This window comes from Dictyostelium purpureum (genome assembly GCF_000190715.1).
Source record: "Dictyostelium purpureum unplaced genomic scaffold DICPUscaffold_142, whole genome shotgun sequence".
In the NCBI taxonomy this organism is placed as follows: Eukaryota; Evosea; class Eumycetozoa; order Dictyosteliales; family Dictyosteliaceae; genus Dictyostelium; species Dictyostelium purpureum.
The window spans coordinates 33,750-49,000 of record NW_003519479.1 but is presented as its reverse complement, the minus strand read 5'-3'; the positions used below and the strand labels follow the sequence as shown (position 1 = coordinate 49,000).

At 23.2% G+C, this 15,251-nt stretch overlaps 6 protein-coding genes across 6 annotated transcripts; 3 read left to right on the top strand and 3 right to left on the bottom strand.

Annotated features, from left to right (window-relative positions):
* Positions 1 to 1,419: 1,419 nt before the first annotated feature.
* Positions 1,420 to 1,584, top strand: DICPUDRAFT_152930 (uncharacterized protein; the record flags this gene model as incomplete). The annotated part of the gene is made up of 1 exon (XM_003288628.1): positions 1,420 to 1,584. The coding sequence occupies one exon, from the start codon at positions 1,420 to 1,422 to the stop codon at positions 1,582 to 1,584; it is 165 nt and encodes a 54-aa protein (XP_003288676.1).
* Positions 1,585 to 2,553: 969 nt separating this feature from the next.
* DICPUDRAFT_79455 (uncharacterized protein) lies at positions 2,554 to 2,964 on the top strand (the record flags this gene model as incomplete). Its single annotated transcript, XM_003288627.1, has 1 exon — positions 2,554 to 2,964. One exon carries the CDS (start codon positions 2,554 to 2,556, stop codon positions 2,962 to 2,964), a length of 411 nt encoding a protein of 136 aa, XP_003288675.1.
* Positions 2,965 to 3,742: 778 nt separating this feature from the next.
* On the top strand, positions 3,743 to 4,329 carry DICPUDRAFT_79454 (uncharacterized protein; the record flags this gene model as incomplete). Its single annotated transcript, XM_003288626.1, has 2 exons — positions 3,743 to 3,858; positions 3,906 to 4,329. 2 exons carry the CDS (start codon positions 3,743 to 3,745, stop codon positions 4,327 to 4,329), a joined length of 540 nt encoding a protein of 179 aa, XP_003288674.1.
* Positions 4,330 to 5,028: 699 nt separating this feature from the next.
* DICPUDRAFT_34411 (uncharacterized protein) lies at positions 5,029 to 6,449 on the bottom strand (the record flags this gene model as incomplete). The annotated part of the gene is made up of 4 exons (XM_003288610.1): positions 5,029 to 5,829; positions 5,891 to 6,127; positions 6,193 to 6,257; positions 6,314 to 6,449. Coding segments are annotated over 4 exons (1,239 nt in total), but the record flags the coding sequence as incomplete, so codon positions are not given.
* A 305-nt stretch (positions 6,450 to 6,754) lies between these two features.
* Positions 6,755 to 7,545, bottom strand: DICPUDRAFT_79452 (uncharacterized protein; the record flags this gene model as incomplete). Its single annotated transcript, XM_003288609.1, has 2 exons — positions 6,755 to 7,108; positions 7,168 to 7,545. 2 exons carry the CDS (start codon positions 7,543 to 7,545, stop codon positions 6,755 to 6,757), a joined length of 732 nt encoding a protein of 243 aa, XP_003288657.1.
* A 272-nt stretch (positions 7,546 to 7,817) lies between these two features.
* On the bottom strand, positions 7,818 to 15,065 carry DICPUDRAFT_92136 (cellulose synthase). The gene is made up of 3 exons (XM_003288608.1): positions 14,774 to 15,065; positions 12,933 to 12,962; positions 7,818 to 11,368 (listed from the first exon to the last, which is right to left on the bottom strand). The coding sequence occupies exon 3, from the start codon at positions 11,251 to 11,253 to the stop codon at positions 8,101 to 8,103; it is 3,153 nt and encodes a 1,050-aa protein (XP_003288656.1). The 5' UTR covers positions 11,254 to 11,368; positions 12,933 to 12,962; positions 14,774 to 15,065; the 3' UTR covers positions 7,818 to 8,100.
* Between the last annotated feature and the right edge of the window lie 186 nt (positions 15,066 to 15,251).

The window sequence follows — 15,251 nt, the reverse complement described above, 5'->3', positions numbered from 1 at the left end:
TCAGGGGCACGTTACAATTTCATGGGAGAACAACCATCATTACTCCACCCACAATCTTAAAATATCATCAACATCTTGAATCAGAAGCACGTAATAATTTCACAGGTGAACAGGCATTATGGTATGGAGAATGGGTCAAAAGGCACACTGCATAAAGAATTATTTTTAATCAAATCAACAGCGCTCAAAAATAACCAATTTCATTTTAAATCAACCTCAATATCATTTATTTTTCTATAAAACGAAATAACTGTACTTTTATTGTATTTAAATTTTCAATTTATTTACTAATTTTAATAACATTCTATAGATACATAATATAAACTTTAGTAGAAAAAAAAAAAACAATTTAGAATATTTAAACACTCAAACAAAGTAAGTAAAAAATCATAGAACCCAAAACAACAACCCATATATATAAATAACTAACATACTTTTTTATATTTTATTAAAGATAGTATACCTAGTTTAAAAGAATATATATAACATCATCATGATGGGTTATTGTATGTATGGGCATATTGTGAATGTGTGTTACTATATGGAGAGGCATACTATGGATGTGTGTTACTATATGGAGAGGCATTTTTTGGTAGTTTCGAATTAATATATGGTGGTAGGTGAAGTGGTGGGTCAAAATATGTACTCTTTTCAAGTTTTGGATGTTGGTAGGCTGGGGAAGATCTTATTAAAGGCCTTGGAGTAACAATATAAGTATGTTGTCCAATATCAACATAAATTTGATGTGGTACTTTGATATAACGTGATGTTTGATTTCCTGTACCTGGTCTTGCTATGTACGTACAAGTAGGTAATCAGTGGGTGCATGTATTAATCGATACTTGTTGTAATATTGGTTTAATTAATCCGAAGTACACCAGAAGAAGTTTAGGGTATGAAATTAATTAAAACTTCTGCAAGAATTAAAGTACGGGTTGGGAAGGATACGAAGGAGTACATGTCAAATTATAGTGTATCAATAGCCATATATTTTAATACATCACAAAGTAAAATTTCAACACAAATGAAGCTTCAAATAGTTGAAATGGAACATAACCTAGTGTTGGGTATGGATTTCATTACAGTGTAAGGTACAAACCGGAATATATATGTAGGCCCCAAATTTTATTTATTAAATCAACATAACAAAAACATTAGAAAGAGTAGAACAAACAGGTACATCAATTACCGTAAACCTCATGAGAAAAAAGTTTTACCAAGGTGATGAACGTGTTTTATGTTTCAATTTTTTAAATTTAACAATATAAAATAAAGTTTAAATAAAATTAATATGGAACAATATCAGCAAAAAAAATCTTTTTCTTCTATTTTGTCTAATCAATGGAGGTTTCTTAACTTTCTTTTTATTAATTAAGTTATATCTCTTAAATCATATATATAGAAAGGGTATCAAAAAAGATGTTTCATGACCCATCACAATACTTAGTTCAGGTATGTCAAGATGCATTTCATTCAATTGAAAAATCAATTATAGAATCATTTTATGAATCACTCCCTGACCGAATCGATGCAATATTTAAAGCACATGGGGAAATACTAAATATTAATCTTTTCAGCTGTTAAACTGATATGATTTTAATTGATATGATTTTGTGCTACAATTACTTTAACATTGCATTACTACAAGATGTACCATTCTCACTACCATCATCTGTTTCAACATTGATTCAAAAAATAAGTATTTTGACCCTTATTTAACTGAAGGGTGTAATATTTAAAGAATAAATAAATTATTATAAAAAAAAATAAAATTTTATTATTAAATAATAAATATATTGGGATTGATGTTTAAATAAAATTAAGATAATTTCTCAAAGGTTTTATTTAAATAATTTTATTTAATTATTTTTGTTTATAAATATATAAAAGATAACTAGTTAAACAATAGATAAATTATTATAATAAAAAATAAAACTATTCATAAAAAATACAAATTTTTTAATTTAATAATTGTGGAAGTTAAAGAAAAAAAAAATAATAAAATTAAAATAAAAATAAATTTTCAATCTTTTTTTAACTAAATAATTTTGATAAATAGATAATTATTATATATTCATCAGAATTAAACTTATAAATTATTAAAATATAGAAATAATATTTGAAATTAATTAATCTTTATTTTTTTAAATCTTTAACTTAGTATTCAGGATATCATTTAAAAGAGAATTTAATGAATTTTTCAAATCAAAATATAGGTTTAATTAAAAATCTAAATTTAAAAATATAAAATTAATAAAGTCTATATAACTATTACAAATTAAATAAAATATAAAATATCTCACATTATATTAAACAATTGAATATTTTTAATTTTTTTTTTTATAATTTATTAAAATTTTTAAATTTCTTTTTTTTTTTTTTTTTTTTTTTTTTCATTTATTAAAATTAAAGCTTTCATTCACACACACACTCGTTTTTTTAAATCCAGCTTATATTATTTTTTTTTACATTAAACCATATAATTATTTTTTTATTTTTTACACCTATATACATTTTATTTTATTTTAATTAATTATTTATTTTTTAACAAAAATGGATCAATTAACTTTCGATATTTTATATTTATTTTTTGTTTTTTGCTTTTTTACTATTTGGTTTGGTTCAATAATATTCGAAAAATCCAATTACAAAAGTTGCCAATGCTCTACTATGAAAGGTAAAAAATGCGATTACTGTATCCATAATGAAGAATTCATAGAAAATCAAGAAAAGCTACGTCAAAGACTTGCACAGATACACTATAGACCATATTATCAGCGACAATATCAGTTATATCAACAGATGCTATATCAACAAGAACAAGAACGTCTAATGCTTGAACAACAAGAACAAGAACGACTATATCAACAACATCTAATAGTTCGAAAACTTTTTAATAAACATTATCAGTTGCAATTACAACTAGAACATAACCATCGAAAAAAACAAAGCCAAGTTACATGAAAATTTATCAACACTATTTAAACCTAGAAACTTTTAGATAATCAATTATAACTATAATTTAAAAAAAAAAAAAAAAAAAAAAAAAAAAAAAAAAAAAAAAAAAAAATAATAATATTAGATTTTAGATTCAAAACATTCAATATTATAATTTATAATAATAATAATATTAATAATAATAATAATAATAATAATAATAATAATAATAATTAGTTTCAAAATATAATCAAAATAGTATTAATATTAAAATAGACTCAGCTTTATTTAAACCAACTTAAAAAGATTTAAACTAGTCAACCCAAATGAAACTTTTCAATCTAATCAAATGCTTTATGCACATTATATCTATCAAATTTCTCTGGCCAAGTAAATATGGTAGAACATCAAATAATATTAGATAAAGAAAAATATTTAGTTGTCCTTATTTTAAGTTTGGTATAGAATGCAAAATCTAGGAAACATAACCAACTTTCGAACAACCATGATCAATAAAATTACCATGGCACCAAAACATCAATTGTATACCATTTCCAAAGTTTATTACTGGTTTATTTAATTAGAAACAGTATTCAAAATTATTTTCAACTCCATCAGACCAATCGAAAATAATTTCAGTGGGAAGGAGTGTACCTTAGCGAAAATAAAGTTCAAATTATTTGTACTATAGGAAATTTATTAAGAACTTTTCAGAGCTTACGTATAATTTAACAGAGTTAGTGACAATGACAAATTATTTAAATCAGATTTATGGAAGAGTATAATGGCAAGCACAGGTATTAAAATGAAATTAACAGCTCCGGGTCGTCCACAAGCAGATGGTCAGTCGGAAAGAACAAATGGAACAATTAAAGAGACCCTATCCAAAGCAACGGCAAAAAGGGATAGATGGGATGAAGAGTTATCAAATATAGAATAGAACAAGAAGTTCAGTTTAATAAGAATAGAAAAGAATTAGAAATAGAAGAAAATAGTTTAGTTTTGGTCAAGAGATGCGTTTTAAATACAATTAAGAATATAGTAGCACAGGATCAATTCAAATTATTACCGAAATATTCAGGTCCATTTAAAGTTATAAAGAGGAAAGAAAATACAAACAATTATAAACCATTAGTAGATGAAATTGAAAAGATCATTAAAAGAAGAATCCGTAAATATGGCAAAGGTGAAAGAATAGAATATTTAATCAGATATAAAAATTCAAATGAAGATAATGATACATGGGTACCAAATTTTTATTTAGAAGATGAATGTGAAGATATGGTTAATAGTTTTGAAGCCGATTACAGATGTTGGTCAATCAATTCAAGTTTAAAAAAGAAAAAAAATAAAAAAGTTATTAGGTTATGGTATTTTAGTTCAAACCAGTAATTTAAAATAACACAAAAAAATTTGTTTTTTTTTATAAAATCACAAATTGTGATTGCTTGAATTTTAAAAATAAATTAAAAAAAATTATAAAAATTAACATTTGAAAAAAGAGGTTATTAAATTGGTTTTTTTTTTTGTTTTTTTTAACATCATAATTTATTTTTTTTATTTTTTTAAACATCACAATTTTTTCTTTTCTCTCCTTTTTTTTGAACTATTATTTTAGAGCCATTGGATAAAAATAAATAATTTTTTTGAATAAAAAGAGATAAAATTTAAAATTTAAAAATTATCGTTTCTATAAATTTAAATTTGTATACAGTAACATCAATTCTTGTTTGATTCTGAAAACTTGGATATACCCAGATTCGAGCCAGATAGCTCGTAAAAACATAATTAGATCTACCATCCTTTTAAACTTTGGTTATATGGTTTAAGAAATAGTTTTTTATTTTAACCACTTCCTCTGATGCTATAATATTTGTTAAGTTTATATCATTTTTGATTAAATTTTGTTCTTCAACTACTTTAACATTTGCAACACCTGTATTACCAATGTACACTTAGCAATTTCACAGGTGAACAAGCATTATGGTAACCTCATCAAATTGCTCATTGGATTTATTTACTTGGACTTAATTCATTCAATCGTTATTTGTTTTATAGAAAAGTAAAAGAAAAAGAGGATTTATTTAAAATTTAAAAATTAGAGTTTTTTGTAATATTGTTATAGTTTAATAGGGTATCTATAAAATCATCATAAACTTCTTTGTGTGAATTAACAGACCAAATAAAATCAAGATGTGAAAAATCTTTAATGTTTTTCCATTTAATTAGATTTTTAATTTGTGGAGCTAACCAACCTACATCCTCGAATGTACTAAATAAATCATTTGTTCCGGTATAAAACATTGTTGGTATATTACTTTCTGATAGCTTATATTCTGGAGGGGTATTTTGGCCATAAATTTCCCAGTTTTCAGTATGCCCATAATCAAACTTTTTAAAACCATTATGGTAAATCTGCATCCAGTGAAGCAGGTTTTTAGTGGAGCTTCCGCCTGGAACATGTGATATGTATACAGGTAATCTAGTTTTATTAATATTACCATTCACTTCCATACCTTCGATCATTTGAAGAGGATACAAACATATATCAGGAAATAATTTACATAAAAATGCTGCGGGTTGCTGTAAGATCGATGCACCATTTAGGAAACCCGTATACATAAATCCACGCAAATAAGATTCAAATAATGGTATACTTGCAGCACTTTTAGCAATGGGACTATGGGTCAATATTGTTACAGGACCTAGTGCAATAAATAGATTCACTTTTTTTTCTAATTTTTTGTTGGAATTAAAAGCAATAAAACCAATACTTGTTCCCTGTGAATGTCCAATATAACTCAATTGTTTTCTATTTGCAACATCCAAAATATAGTCTATACAAGTTGGTATATCAAATTCAGCCAATTCATTTAAAGTAAAATTCCAATACTGTTATATTTTAAAGAATTAGTAATAAATAATAAATAAAGAAAATTTAATATTTAATTACCATTGTATTAAAAATAGAATTATTAACATGTTCATTACTTAAAAGAGTTCCTCTCGAATTACTAATCCATACATCAAATCCTTTATCAGCTAAATAAAATCCTAAACTTTGGTGTACAATCTCTTGATTTACCCATGTTGTTCCTATATCCTCAAAACCATGCTGTAATAATACTACTGGTTTTCCTTGTTTCTTAATTTTATCATATCTTTTATTTGGAATTCGAAATAACTTTAACTATTTTTGAAAAATATAAAATGTTAACCATTATAAATAATAATATATATTCTATATATACATACAATATAACCATCTGGAGTTGTCACTTTATGCTCTTCATAAATATATCCTCTCGCCTTGATCAGCTCTAAATTAAGGTTATTAATATTTTTATATTTTAATTTTTATAATAAAAATATTTACCTGTAATATTTCTATTTAAATCATTAGACGGAAATAAGTCTTTATATTGAATATTAGACTGACTAGATAAAACTATATTTATAAAAAGATATATAAATAATAACAATAATTTCATTTTATAGATAATTAAAAAAAGTTATAAAAACAAATAATAATAGTACAAATAATAAAATAATTATTTATAAATAATAAACAGATAAATAAAATAAAAATAAAATAAAATAGATTTAATTTAAGAGAAATATATTTAAAAATAATAAATTATTCAATTTAAGACTTTTTTTTTATTAAAAAAAAATAAAGGAATTCTATATAAACTTTTATTAAAAAGTCTTTTAAACCTTTCTTACTATTATTATAACTATTAACTATAATAACTTTGTTTTTATTTTATTTTATTTTATTATAATTATCTATATTATTTTTATTCTATTGTTATTATTAACCATTAAATTGAGTTGAGTTACCATTATAATATGAGTTTGAATCATCCTTTTTATTATTATCATCATTCTTTTTATCATTACTATTTGAATCATTAAGAGAGTGAACACCTGTTCGTTTTTTAATTGGTCCTCTATTATTACTATAATTATTGTTACTATTTACACTATCATCTTCTCTATCATGATTTCTTTCAGTATTTGTATCTGTTTGTTGTGGTGTATATGCAAAAAAACTTGAAACATAATCTTTTACACTTGAAAAATAACTATATAAACCATAGTCACTACTAGTACTGCTGCTGTTTGAATTAGAGTTTGTGTTATTTTTTGAATCTCTGTCTTCTGTTAGCTATATTTTTTTAAAAAATTAGTATGCATTATAAATAAGTGAATATATTTAATACATACCCCAATTATAATTGTTGCAGAAGGAACCAATTCTAAATCTAATAAAGTTTTATTGTAATCATTATTTGTAAAATAATGTTTTGGATATACGGTCATCATATGAAAACTTTTATCTATTGGATAGTTTGCAATAAAATAATCTCTAACATGTTTTAGCTTATCAGTAACTGCAAATTCACCTTTTAATGGAGAACCTGTTGGTGTTTTAAATATGATTGTTGTCATTTTGGCTTTATTTATATAATCATAATTTGGTATAAACGGTTCATTATCTGGTGTTGCTGTGGGTGATTTGTTATTGTTTAAATCTTCATCTTCAATTGAACCATTATTGTTTGTGTTATTATCATCATCTGTGTTTTTTGCTGTTCTTGCCATTATTATTTTATATATATTATCGATATATAAATTGAAATTAATGAAATAAAAAAAATTAAAAAAAAAATAAATTTTAAAAATTAAAAAATAAAAAAATAATTAAAAAATTATTTTAATTATTAAATAAAATATTTATTTCCAAAAATAAACATTTTAATATCTATATGTTTAAAAAAAAACTTTAATCAAATAAATATTTTTGATTAAGCAATGAAAATTTTTTAAAATAAAAAAAAAATAGAAAAAAAACAATAAATCAAAAAGTTATTTTTAATATTAATTTTTTTATTTTTTAATTTTGATATAAAAGAAAAAAAAAAGAATAATTGTTATAATTAAAATCCAATTATAATGTGGATTTTTATTTTTTTTTTTTTTTTTTTTTTTTTTGTAATTTTTTTTAAGGGATTGAGAAAAAAGATTGAAAGAAATGATTATTTGTTTTTAAAGATATATTTATAATCTTTAAAAATAGAAAACATTAAAAAATATTGTATTGATAAAAATTGAATTGTATTATTATTATTATTATTATTATTATTATTAAAATTTAGATTAACCAACTCTAGGTATACAAACTTTGACATCAATGAAGAGGAGTACAAGGAAACCAAGAACAAGGAATAATACAATGTTATGAGCATGGTATGAAGAAGCATATGGCCATTGTTTTTCTGATTGACGAAGAGCCATTGGAATGAATGACCATAAATGCCACATAGTCGAGAAAGAGAAACCAGCAACTACAACTAAAAGCCACATATCATTTTGGAAACAATTGAAACGAAGTACAGCAGAAAGCATAGCTAAGATGTTTACAACAAAGAGTAAAACATTTGGAAGGAAAAGACGTGAATTTTTAATGGTATCAGATTCTTTGTTGGAGGTACGGAAAGATTGTTCAGATTTATGTTTTCCAGCGGCTTCTTGATTATCAACATTATCATTGACAAGTTTACTTTGACGGAAAACTTCACAAACAACTGGTTTCTTTACGAAATCTCTCTTCCAATTCCACATGGCTAATTTATGACGTGAAATCTTACGAGCTTTTAATAATTTGACAATTGATGCAGAACCTTCTTTCCATGCAGAAATATAAGTACCAGCAAAACCAAAGAAAGTTTGTTCAGCTCTCCATAAATCAGTAGCTTCTACCCAAAGTGATGGACCAGATTTACCAGCTTCATATGGACGACGGGCTCTAAGAATCATATATTGAATGACTCTTGGTAAAACCATGACAGGAATCATACCTACTAAAATGAAAATAATTGGATCCTTTACAACGATTGGTACAGTCCAAACACTCATAATTAATGGGGAGATACCATAGAAGAAAGCAGTTGGTGAAAGGAATGGATAAATACATGAATCTAAATTGTAAAGCATCTTTCTCCAACCTAATTTGCTACGAATATAACCCCATGGAGTTAAAGAGAAAATTTCTACAGCACCTTGAGCCCAACGTTTTCTTTGTTCAAGAGTTTCCTTAATATCAACTGGAGCAGTACCTACTACTAAAACTTCATTATGATACCATGATTTATAACCGGATACTTGTAATTTCATACCAGTATACATATCTTCTGTTACAGAGTTATACATAATACCACCAATATCATATAGAGGTTGACGTCTGAAAATGGCATTAGTACCTACGAATGGACATGCATTGTTTGCTGAACGACCTTCCATTACTGGACCATAAAACTCCATATTACGATGACCTAATGGATCATCAACTGGATAAATGTTACTAAAGAATTGTGGAGTTTGAACAAAAGCTAATTCGTGACCATCATCACAATAGAAATATGGTAAAACACGTTTAAGGAAATCTGGATGTGGCTGTTGATCAGCATCTAAAAGACCAATAAATTCATAATCGGCTTTGGTTGATTCATTGAAAAGAGCATTGTTGATATTACCGGCTTTGTTATGAGGAATGGGTGGTTTACGTCTACGAAGATATGTGCAACATGGGCTTACAATTGGACCATCACAAGTATCGAAATCAATACGAATATTACCAGCAGAGATTTCATCGAATGGTAATTCTTGTCTACCCATCATTAAAACTTGATATTGTGCCATTGCTAAAGCTTCATTATTAAGGAAACGAAGACGATGTTGGTTATTGAGTTCTGAGATAAAGTTTTTGACATAATCTTTCTTGAGGAGGATGCTTCTAATTAATGGTCTAAAGAATGCAGAACCGTGCCATAATGATTGAAGTGAGTCAATAGTAAAGTTACCAATCTTTTCACGTTCGCTAGCACTAAATGTACGATATGGTGAGAAATTTTCTTCACGGAGTTTACCAATAAGAACACGTTCATCATCATCGGCTTCACGTTGAATTTCTTGACCAACACCAAACCATGAATTTAAAAGGAAATATTCGATGAACCATTGAACTTCTGCTTCAATGACTTCTTTAGTTGATGACTCAATCTTTGAACTAGTTTCATTGAGAATACCATGTGGATCTTCGTGTTGACTTGTAACTGGTGGACGAATGTTGTGAACAGAGTAAACAGCTTTTTGTAATAAAACATAAAGGAAATTCTTTTCGACTGATTGAAGATGTGCCCAACCTCTAGATTCACGATAATTTACAGAATCATCCAATAAACCAATCCAAAGATTTTCGCTTGGGTAATCCATAGAGATTGCAGTTCTGAAAGTACGACTTACAATTGAGGGTGGTTCCTTATAAGTACAGACATACATCATGACAGTTGCGTGCTTCTTTCTTCTCTTGGCTAAAATTTGTTCCAATGTGACAACGAGGATATAAGTGCATGGATTGGTAAAGTTATTAAGATGGAGTGCAGAACCAAGGAAAGAGACAAACTCTACGATAATGAAGAGTACAGAGTAAGCCAAAGTATAATAGTTGGTTTTATTCATAGTCCAACCAGCACGATAAGCAAAATAGAAAATATTCCAAATTAAGAAAACAGCCATAGTTGCTTGGAGGATAGCGTGCGAAAAGTATGGTTTAATTTCAAATACCACCTCTTTCTTTTCTTCACCGATAATGGTCTCTAATGTTTCAGAGTCTTCTTTTGCTACAGCTTTCTTTTTACTAAGTTGAAGTTGTGATTGTTTCTTTTTAGATGGTGAAACTGCATGCTCTTTAAGTCTTTGCTGTTGTTCTTGATATTGTTTATGTTGACGCATTTTCTCTTCCATTTCTGCTAAACTAATATCTGGATCAACTAATGTATCGAATCTTTGGCCGCTTGTTGTACCATTGTCAGATAATGGTGAAGCACTCATTTCCTTTGGGAACATTTTCTTTTTCTCTTCGCCATCGAATTGATCTTTGCCACCTTTTGATGATGATGATGGTTCATCATCCATACCTTCAGTAATTGGTAAACCTTCAGTTAAATTTTCTTCGCCTGTACCTGTACCATCATCTTCCCCAAAGTCCATAACTGTATTTTTCTTCTTTAATACACCGCTACTCTTTAATTTTCTTTCAGAGTCTTTTCTAACTGATTTCTTTTTCAAATCTCTTGAAATCCATTTCAAATTATTGGATGATGGCTTTGGCTTTAAATTTCTACTGCTTGGATTATTACTTATTGAACTTGGATGTGGTTCTCTTGGAACACTATTACTACTATTGTTAATGTTACTTGAACTATTGTTATTAGGGGTATTTATTGGGAAATCCCCATCATTTTTATCCATGATTTTTTTCAAAATCTATTTATTATTTTTTTGTCTTTTTTTTTTTTCTTTTGGTTGTATAAAATTTTATAAATTAAAATATTCTTTAATTAAACTAAAAAAAAAAAAATAAAAAATAATTAGTATATTTTTTGATTAAAAATTATTAACACTGTGATGAATTAAAAAGAATAATAATTATAAAAAGAAAAAAAACAATTTTATTTTTAACAATATAAAAAAATATTTAAAAAAAAATTATAATTTAAATAGAGATTAAATGTTTTGATATTTTTATATTTTGTTTTAATTATTGCCACTATTCCTATTGAGAGTGTGAATAAGTGTATCAAAATAAATGTTGATTATTTATTTAGGGGAAAGATAAATTAAAAAAAAAAAAAAAAAGGAAAAAAATACACAACACCCACACCACAAATATATAAATATATTTAACTTTAAAAAGTAACAATAATTTAAATAATCAAAAATGTGTTATATGTGTTTAATATTTTATGTGTGAGCGGGGTAGTAGTTATTTAAATATAATTATTATTGTGAGTGGGTTAATATGATTTGATTACAAACAAAGATTATTTTAATTTAAACAAAAACAAAGAAATAAATAATAATATATAATTTTAAAAAAAAAAAAAGTAATATTACGATTTAAAATATAATATTAAACTGTTATACTGATTATGTTTATTATTTGTAATTATTGTTATTATTAATATTATATTTATTAATACCAAATTATATTAATACAACTTAATATTATTATTTTGATGTATTATTACTATTGATATATCACTAATATTACTGAGTGTTATTTTTATATAAAAAATATAAAAATAAAATAACTATATTCTATTTATTTATTTATTTATATATTTATAAAAGTATATTTTAAAATATAATAATTTATTTTTAAATTTTTTGATTTTAAATATTTGAATAAAAATATAATTTTAAAATAAAAAAATAAAATAAAATAATAAATTTTAAAATAAAATTATATAATTATTATTATATATGATTAATATTAGAGGTGGTGGTGGTTTTTGAAATAATAAAAAAAAGAAAGAAAATAAAAATGAGAATTATGTGAGTGTACATGTTTAAACATATTAATAATTTTTACTTTGATGGTTTAGTTATTATCAACAACACTATGGCTATTATAAAAATTATGATTATGTTTATAGTGTGTTGATATTGAGTGTTTTTATTATAAAAATTATTGATAGTTATTACAACATATATAATGAATATAAATATATATATAAGGTGGGTGTTTTAATTTTTTAACTATTGTGATGATAAGTTTAAATAAAACAAAACGATTACTATCACCCCCCACCACAAAAAAAATAATAAAAACACATGCACACACCACACTGTGAAATAATTATATGAGGAAAAAAAATTATTATTATAAAACTTTATCATTGTTACACAATGCTTTAAATAATATTATTTAAAAAAAAAAATAAGATATAGATATACCACACATATAAAATAAGAATGATTAATAACAAAAAATATCAGTAACACAATGAATTTAAATTACGATAGGATATTAAATAATTGATATACTATAAATAGTATTTGATATATAAAGATTGAGAAAAAAAATAATTATAAATAAAAATGGCTAATGGTTTATGATGTTTACCTTTGAGATTAAAAAATAAAAAAAACCTATAAAATTAAAGATATTATACTATATTAAACCCTATAATTTTTCTATCTTTTAAAAATACAACTATAAAAAATTAAAAATAATTTAATTATTAGAAAAATTATTAATATTTAATCTTTTTGATTAAAAAATATTTGACATGTTATTTCTATAATCTCCAATAAAAAACAAAATATTTATACAAAAATTATTAAGGGAGGATTTTAATATTTGTATATACTTTTAATAAATAAATAAATAAATAAATAAATAAATAAATAAAAACAATTTCTAAAATTATTTCTTAAGAAATAGTGTTGAAAATTAATAGTTGATATTATTTAGATATAACACAAAATTAAAAAAAAAAAAAACAATATAGTAATTATTTTTTTAGATATTAAAATAAAAATATAGTGAGAAATAATTTATTCTTTATTTTTTTATTTTTATTTTTATTTTATTTTATTTTATTTTATTTTATTTTATTTTATTTTATTTTATTTTATTTTTATTTTAAATTATTTTATTTATTGTTTTATTATTTTATTATTTTTGAATAAAAACAAATATATTATACAAAATGTTATATTTATTTTATTTCTCTACCTCACACACAAACACAGATAAAAAAAATAAAGAAAAATTAACCCCCACTAACAAATAAAAAAAAAGTAATAAAAAAAAAACACATATCTAGATAACTGAAAATGTTATATTTATTATTGTTATTTTTTTTGTTTATCTAAATGAAATTAAAAGATTTACTATTTATTTTATAAATGATTAAAAAAACTAATAAAATAAAAAACAATTTAATTTTATATCCAATAAAATTAAAGTTTGAGAACCATAACAAACGAAGAACCCCACACAATTTTTATATTTTACCATTTATATGTTACTTTATTAATTTTACTATTTATTATTTGTTATTATTATTATTATTATTATTATTTTTATTATCGCTATTGTTTATTCTGAATTTCAAAACATTTGAAGTTGTTTTATTTATATTATTGATCAAAATAATAGAAGTAATTTTATAATTATATATAAATATATATAATATAGTAATAATATAGTTATAATAATATAAAAAAAAAAAAAAAATTTAAAAAAATAATAAATATGCAAAATATATAGGTTGTTAAAAGTTTTTAAATTGTGAAAATAAAAATACAAGAATAATCAAAAAATTGAACAATTCAATTATTTAGTCGAGTTTTATTGAGTATATTTGATATGGATATTTATTTTAGTATATAGTAAAAAAAAAAAAACTGGGTTGTTGTTGGGTGTGGGGTAAAGTGTGTTAACAAGATATTAAAAAAAAAAAAAAAAAATTATTTACATATTATGCGAGTGTGTTTGTGTGGGTTTGTTATTTATAAGTGTAACTAAATATTGAACAACATGTTCACACTACCACACATATAAAATAATAGAAATAATATTAACCACACTTTTTTTAAAGAGTACCACTCTTATTTATTATATTAAAATATCTTTATATTGTATTGGGGTGGATGTATTATACTATATTGTATTTATATAATGGTGCCTTTGGGTAATAAGTTTCGTATTTTATTATTGTTTTATTTATGGATTTTTTTTTTTTTTGTTTTTTTTTTATTATAATGTCATAATTTAAAATAATAATTTTAAATTAATAAAATTTTATTTTATTTTAAAATGGAAATAAAGTTTTGTAAATAAATATTTTAACCCTAAAAAAAAGTGATGGTTTTTTTTTTTTTTTTTTTTTTTTTTTAAACTATGATTTAATTTATTATTTGCGAGTTTTAAGAAAAAACAAAAAAAGATAAAATAAGAGTTTTAACCCATTATACTTACTGATCTTTTAAATAAAAAATTGAAATTAGTTGAGCCTATTTTGCCTTTTTAACTATTTAAACAAACAAACAAACAATTATAAATAAATAAATAAATAAGGAAAAAAATAATTAAATTAAAAGTTATAATTTAATTGATACAAGATTTGTTTTATATATAGTTATAATTTATAATATATATAATTTAAAACAAATAAATAAAAAAAAAAAAATAAAAAAAAACAATCTTTTAAAAATTTTATTTATTTGATGTGATGGTTATTATTTTAAATATTTTATTATTTAATACAAATAACATATATTTTTTGAATTTAAAATAATAATATTATAAAAAATTATAAAAAAAAATAAAAAATAAAAAAAAAAAAAAAAATAAAAAAAAAAGAAAATTGATTTATTACATTCATTTGACCTAAAATATATTGTAACTATCATATAAAAAAAAAAAAATGTTGTTGCACAAAAATAGTAAACACACA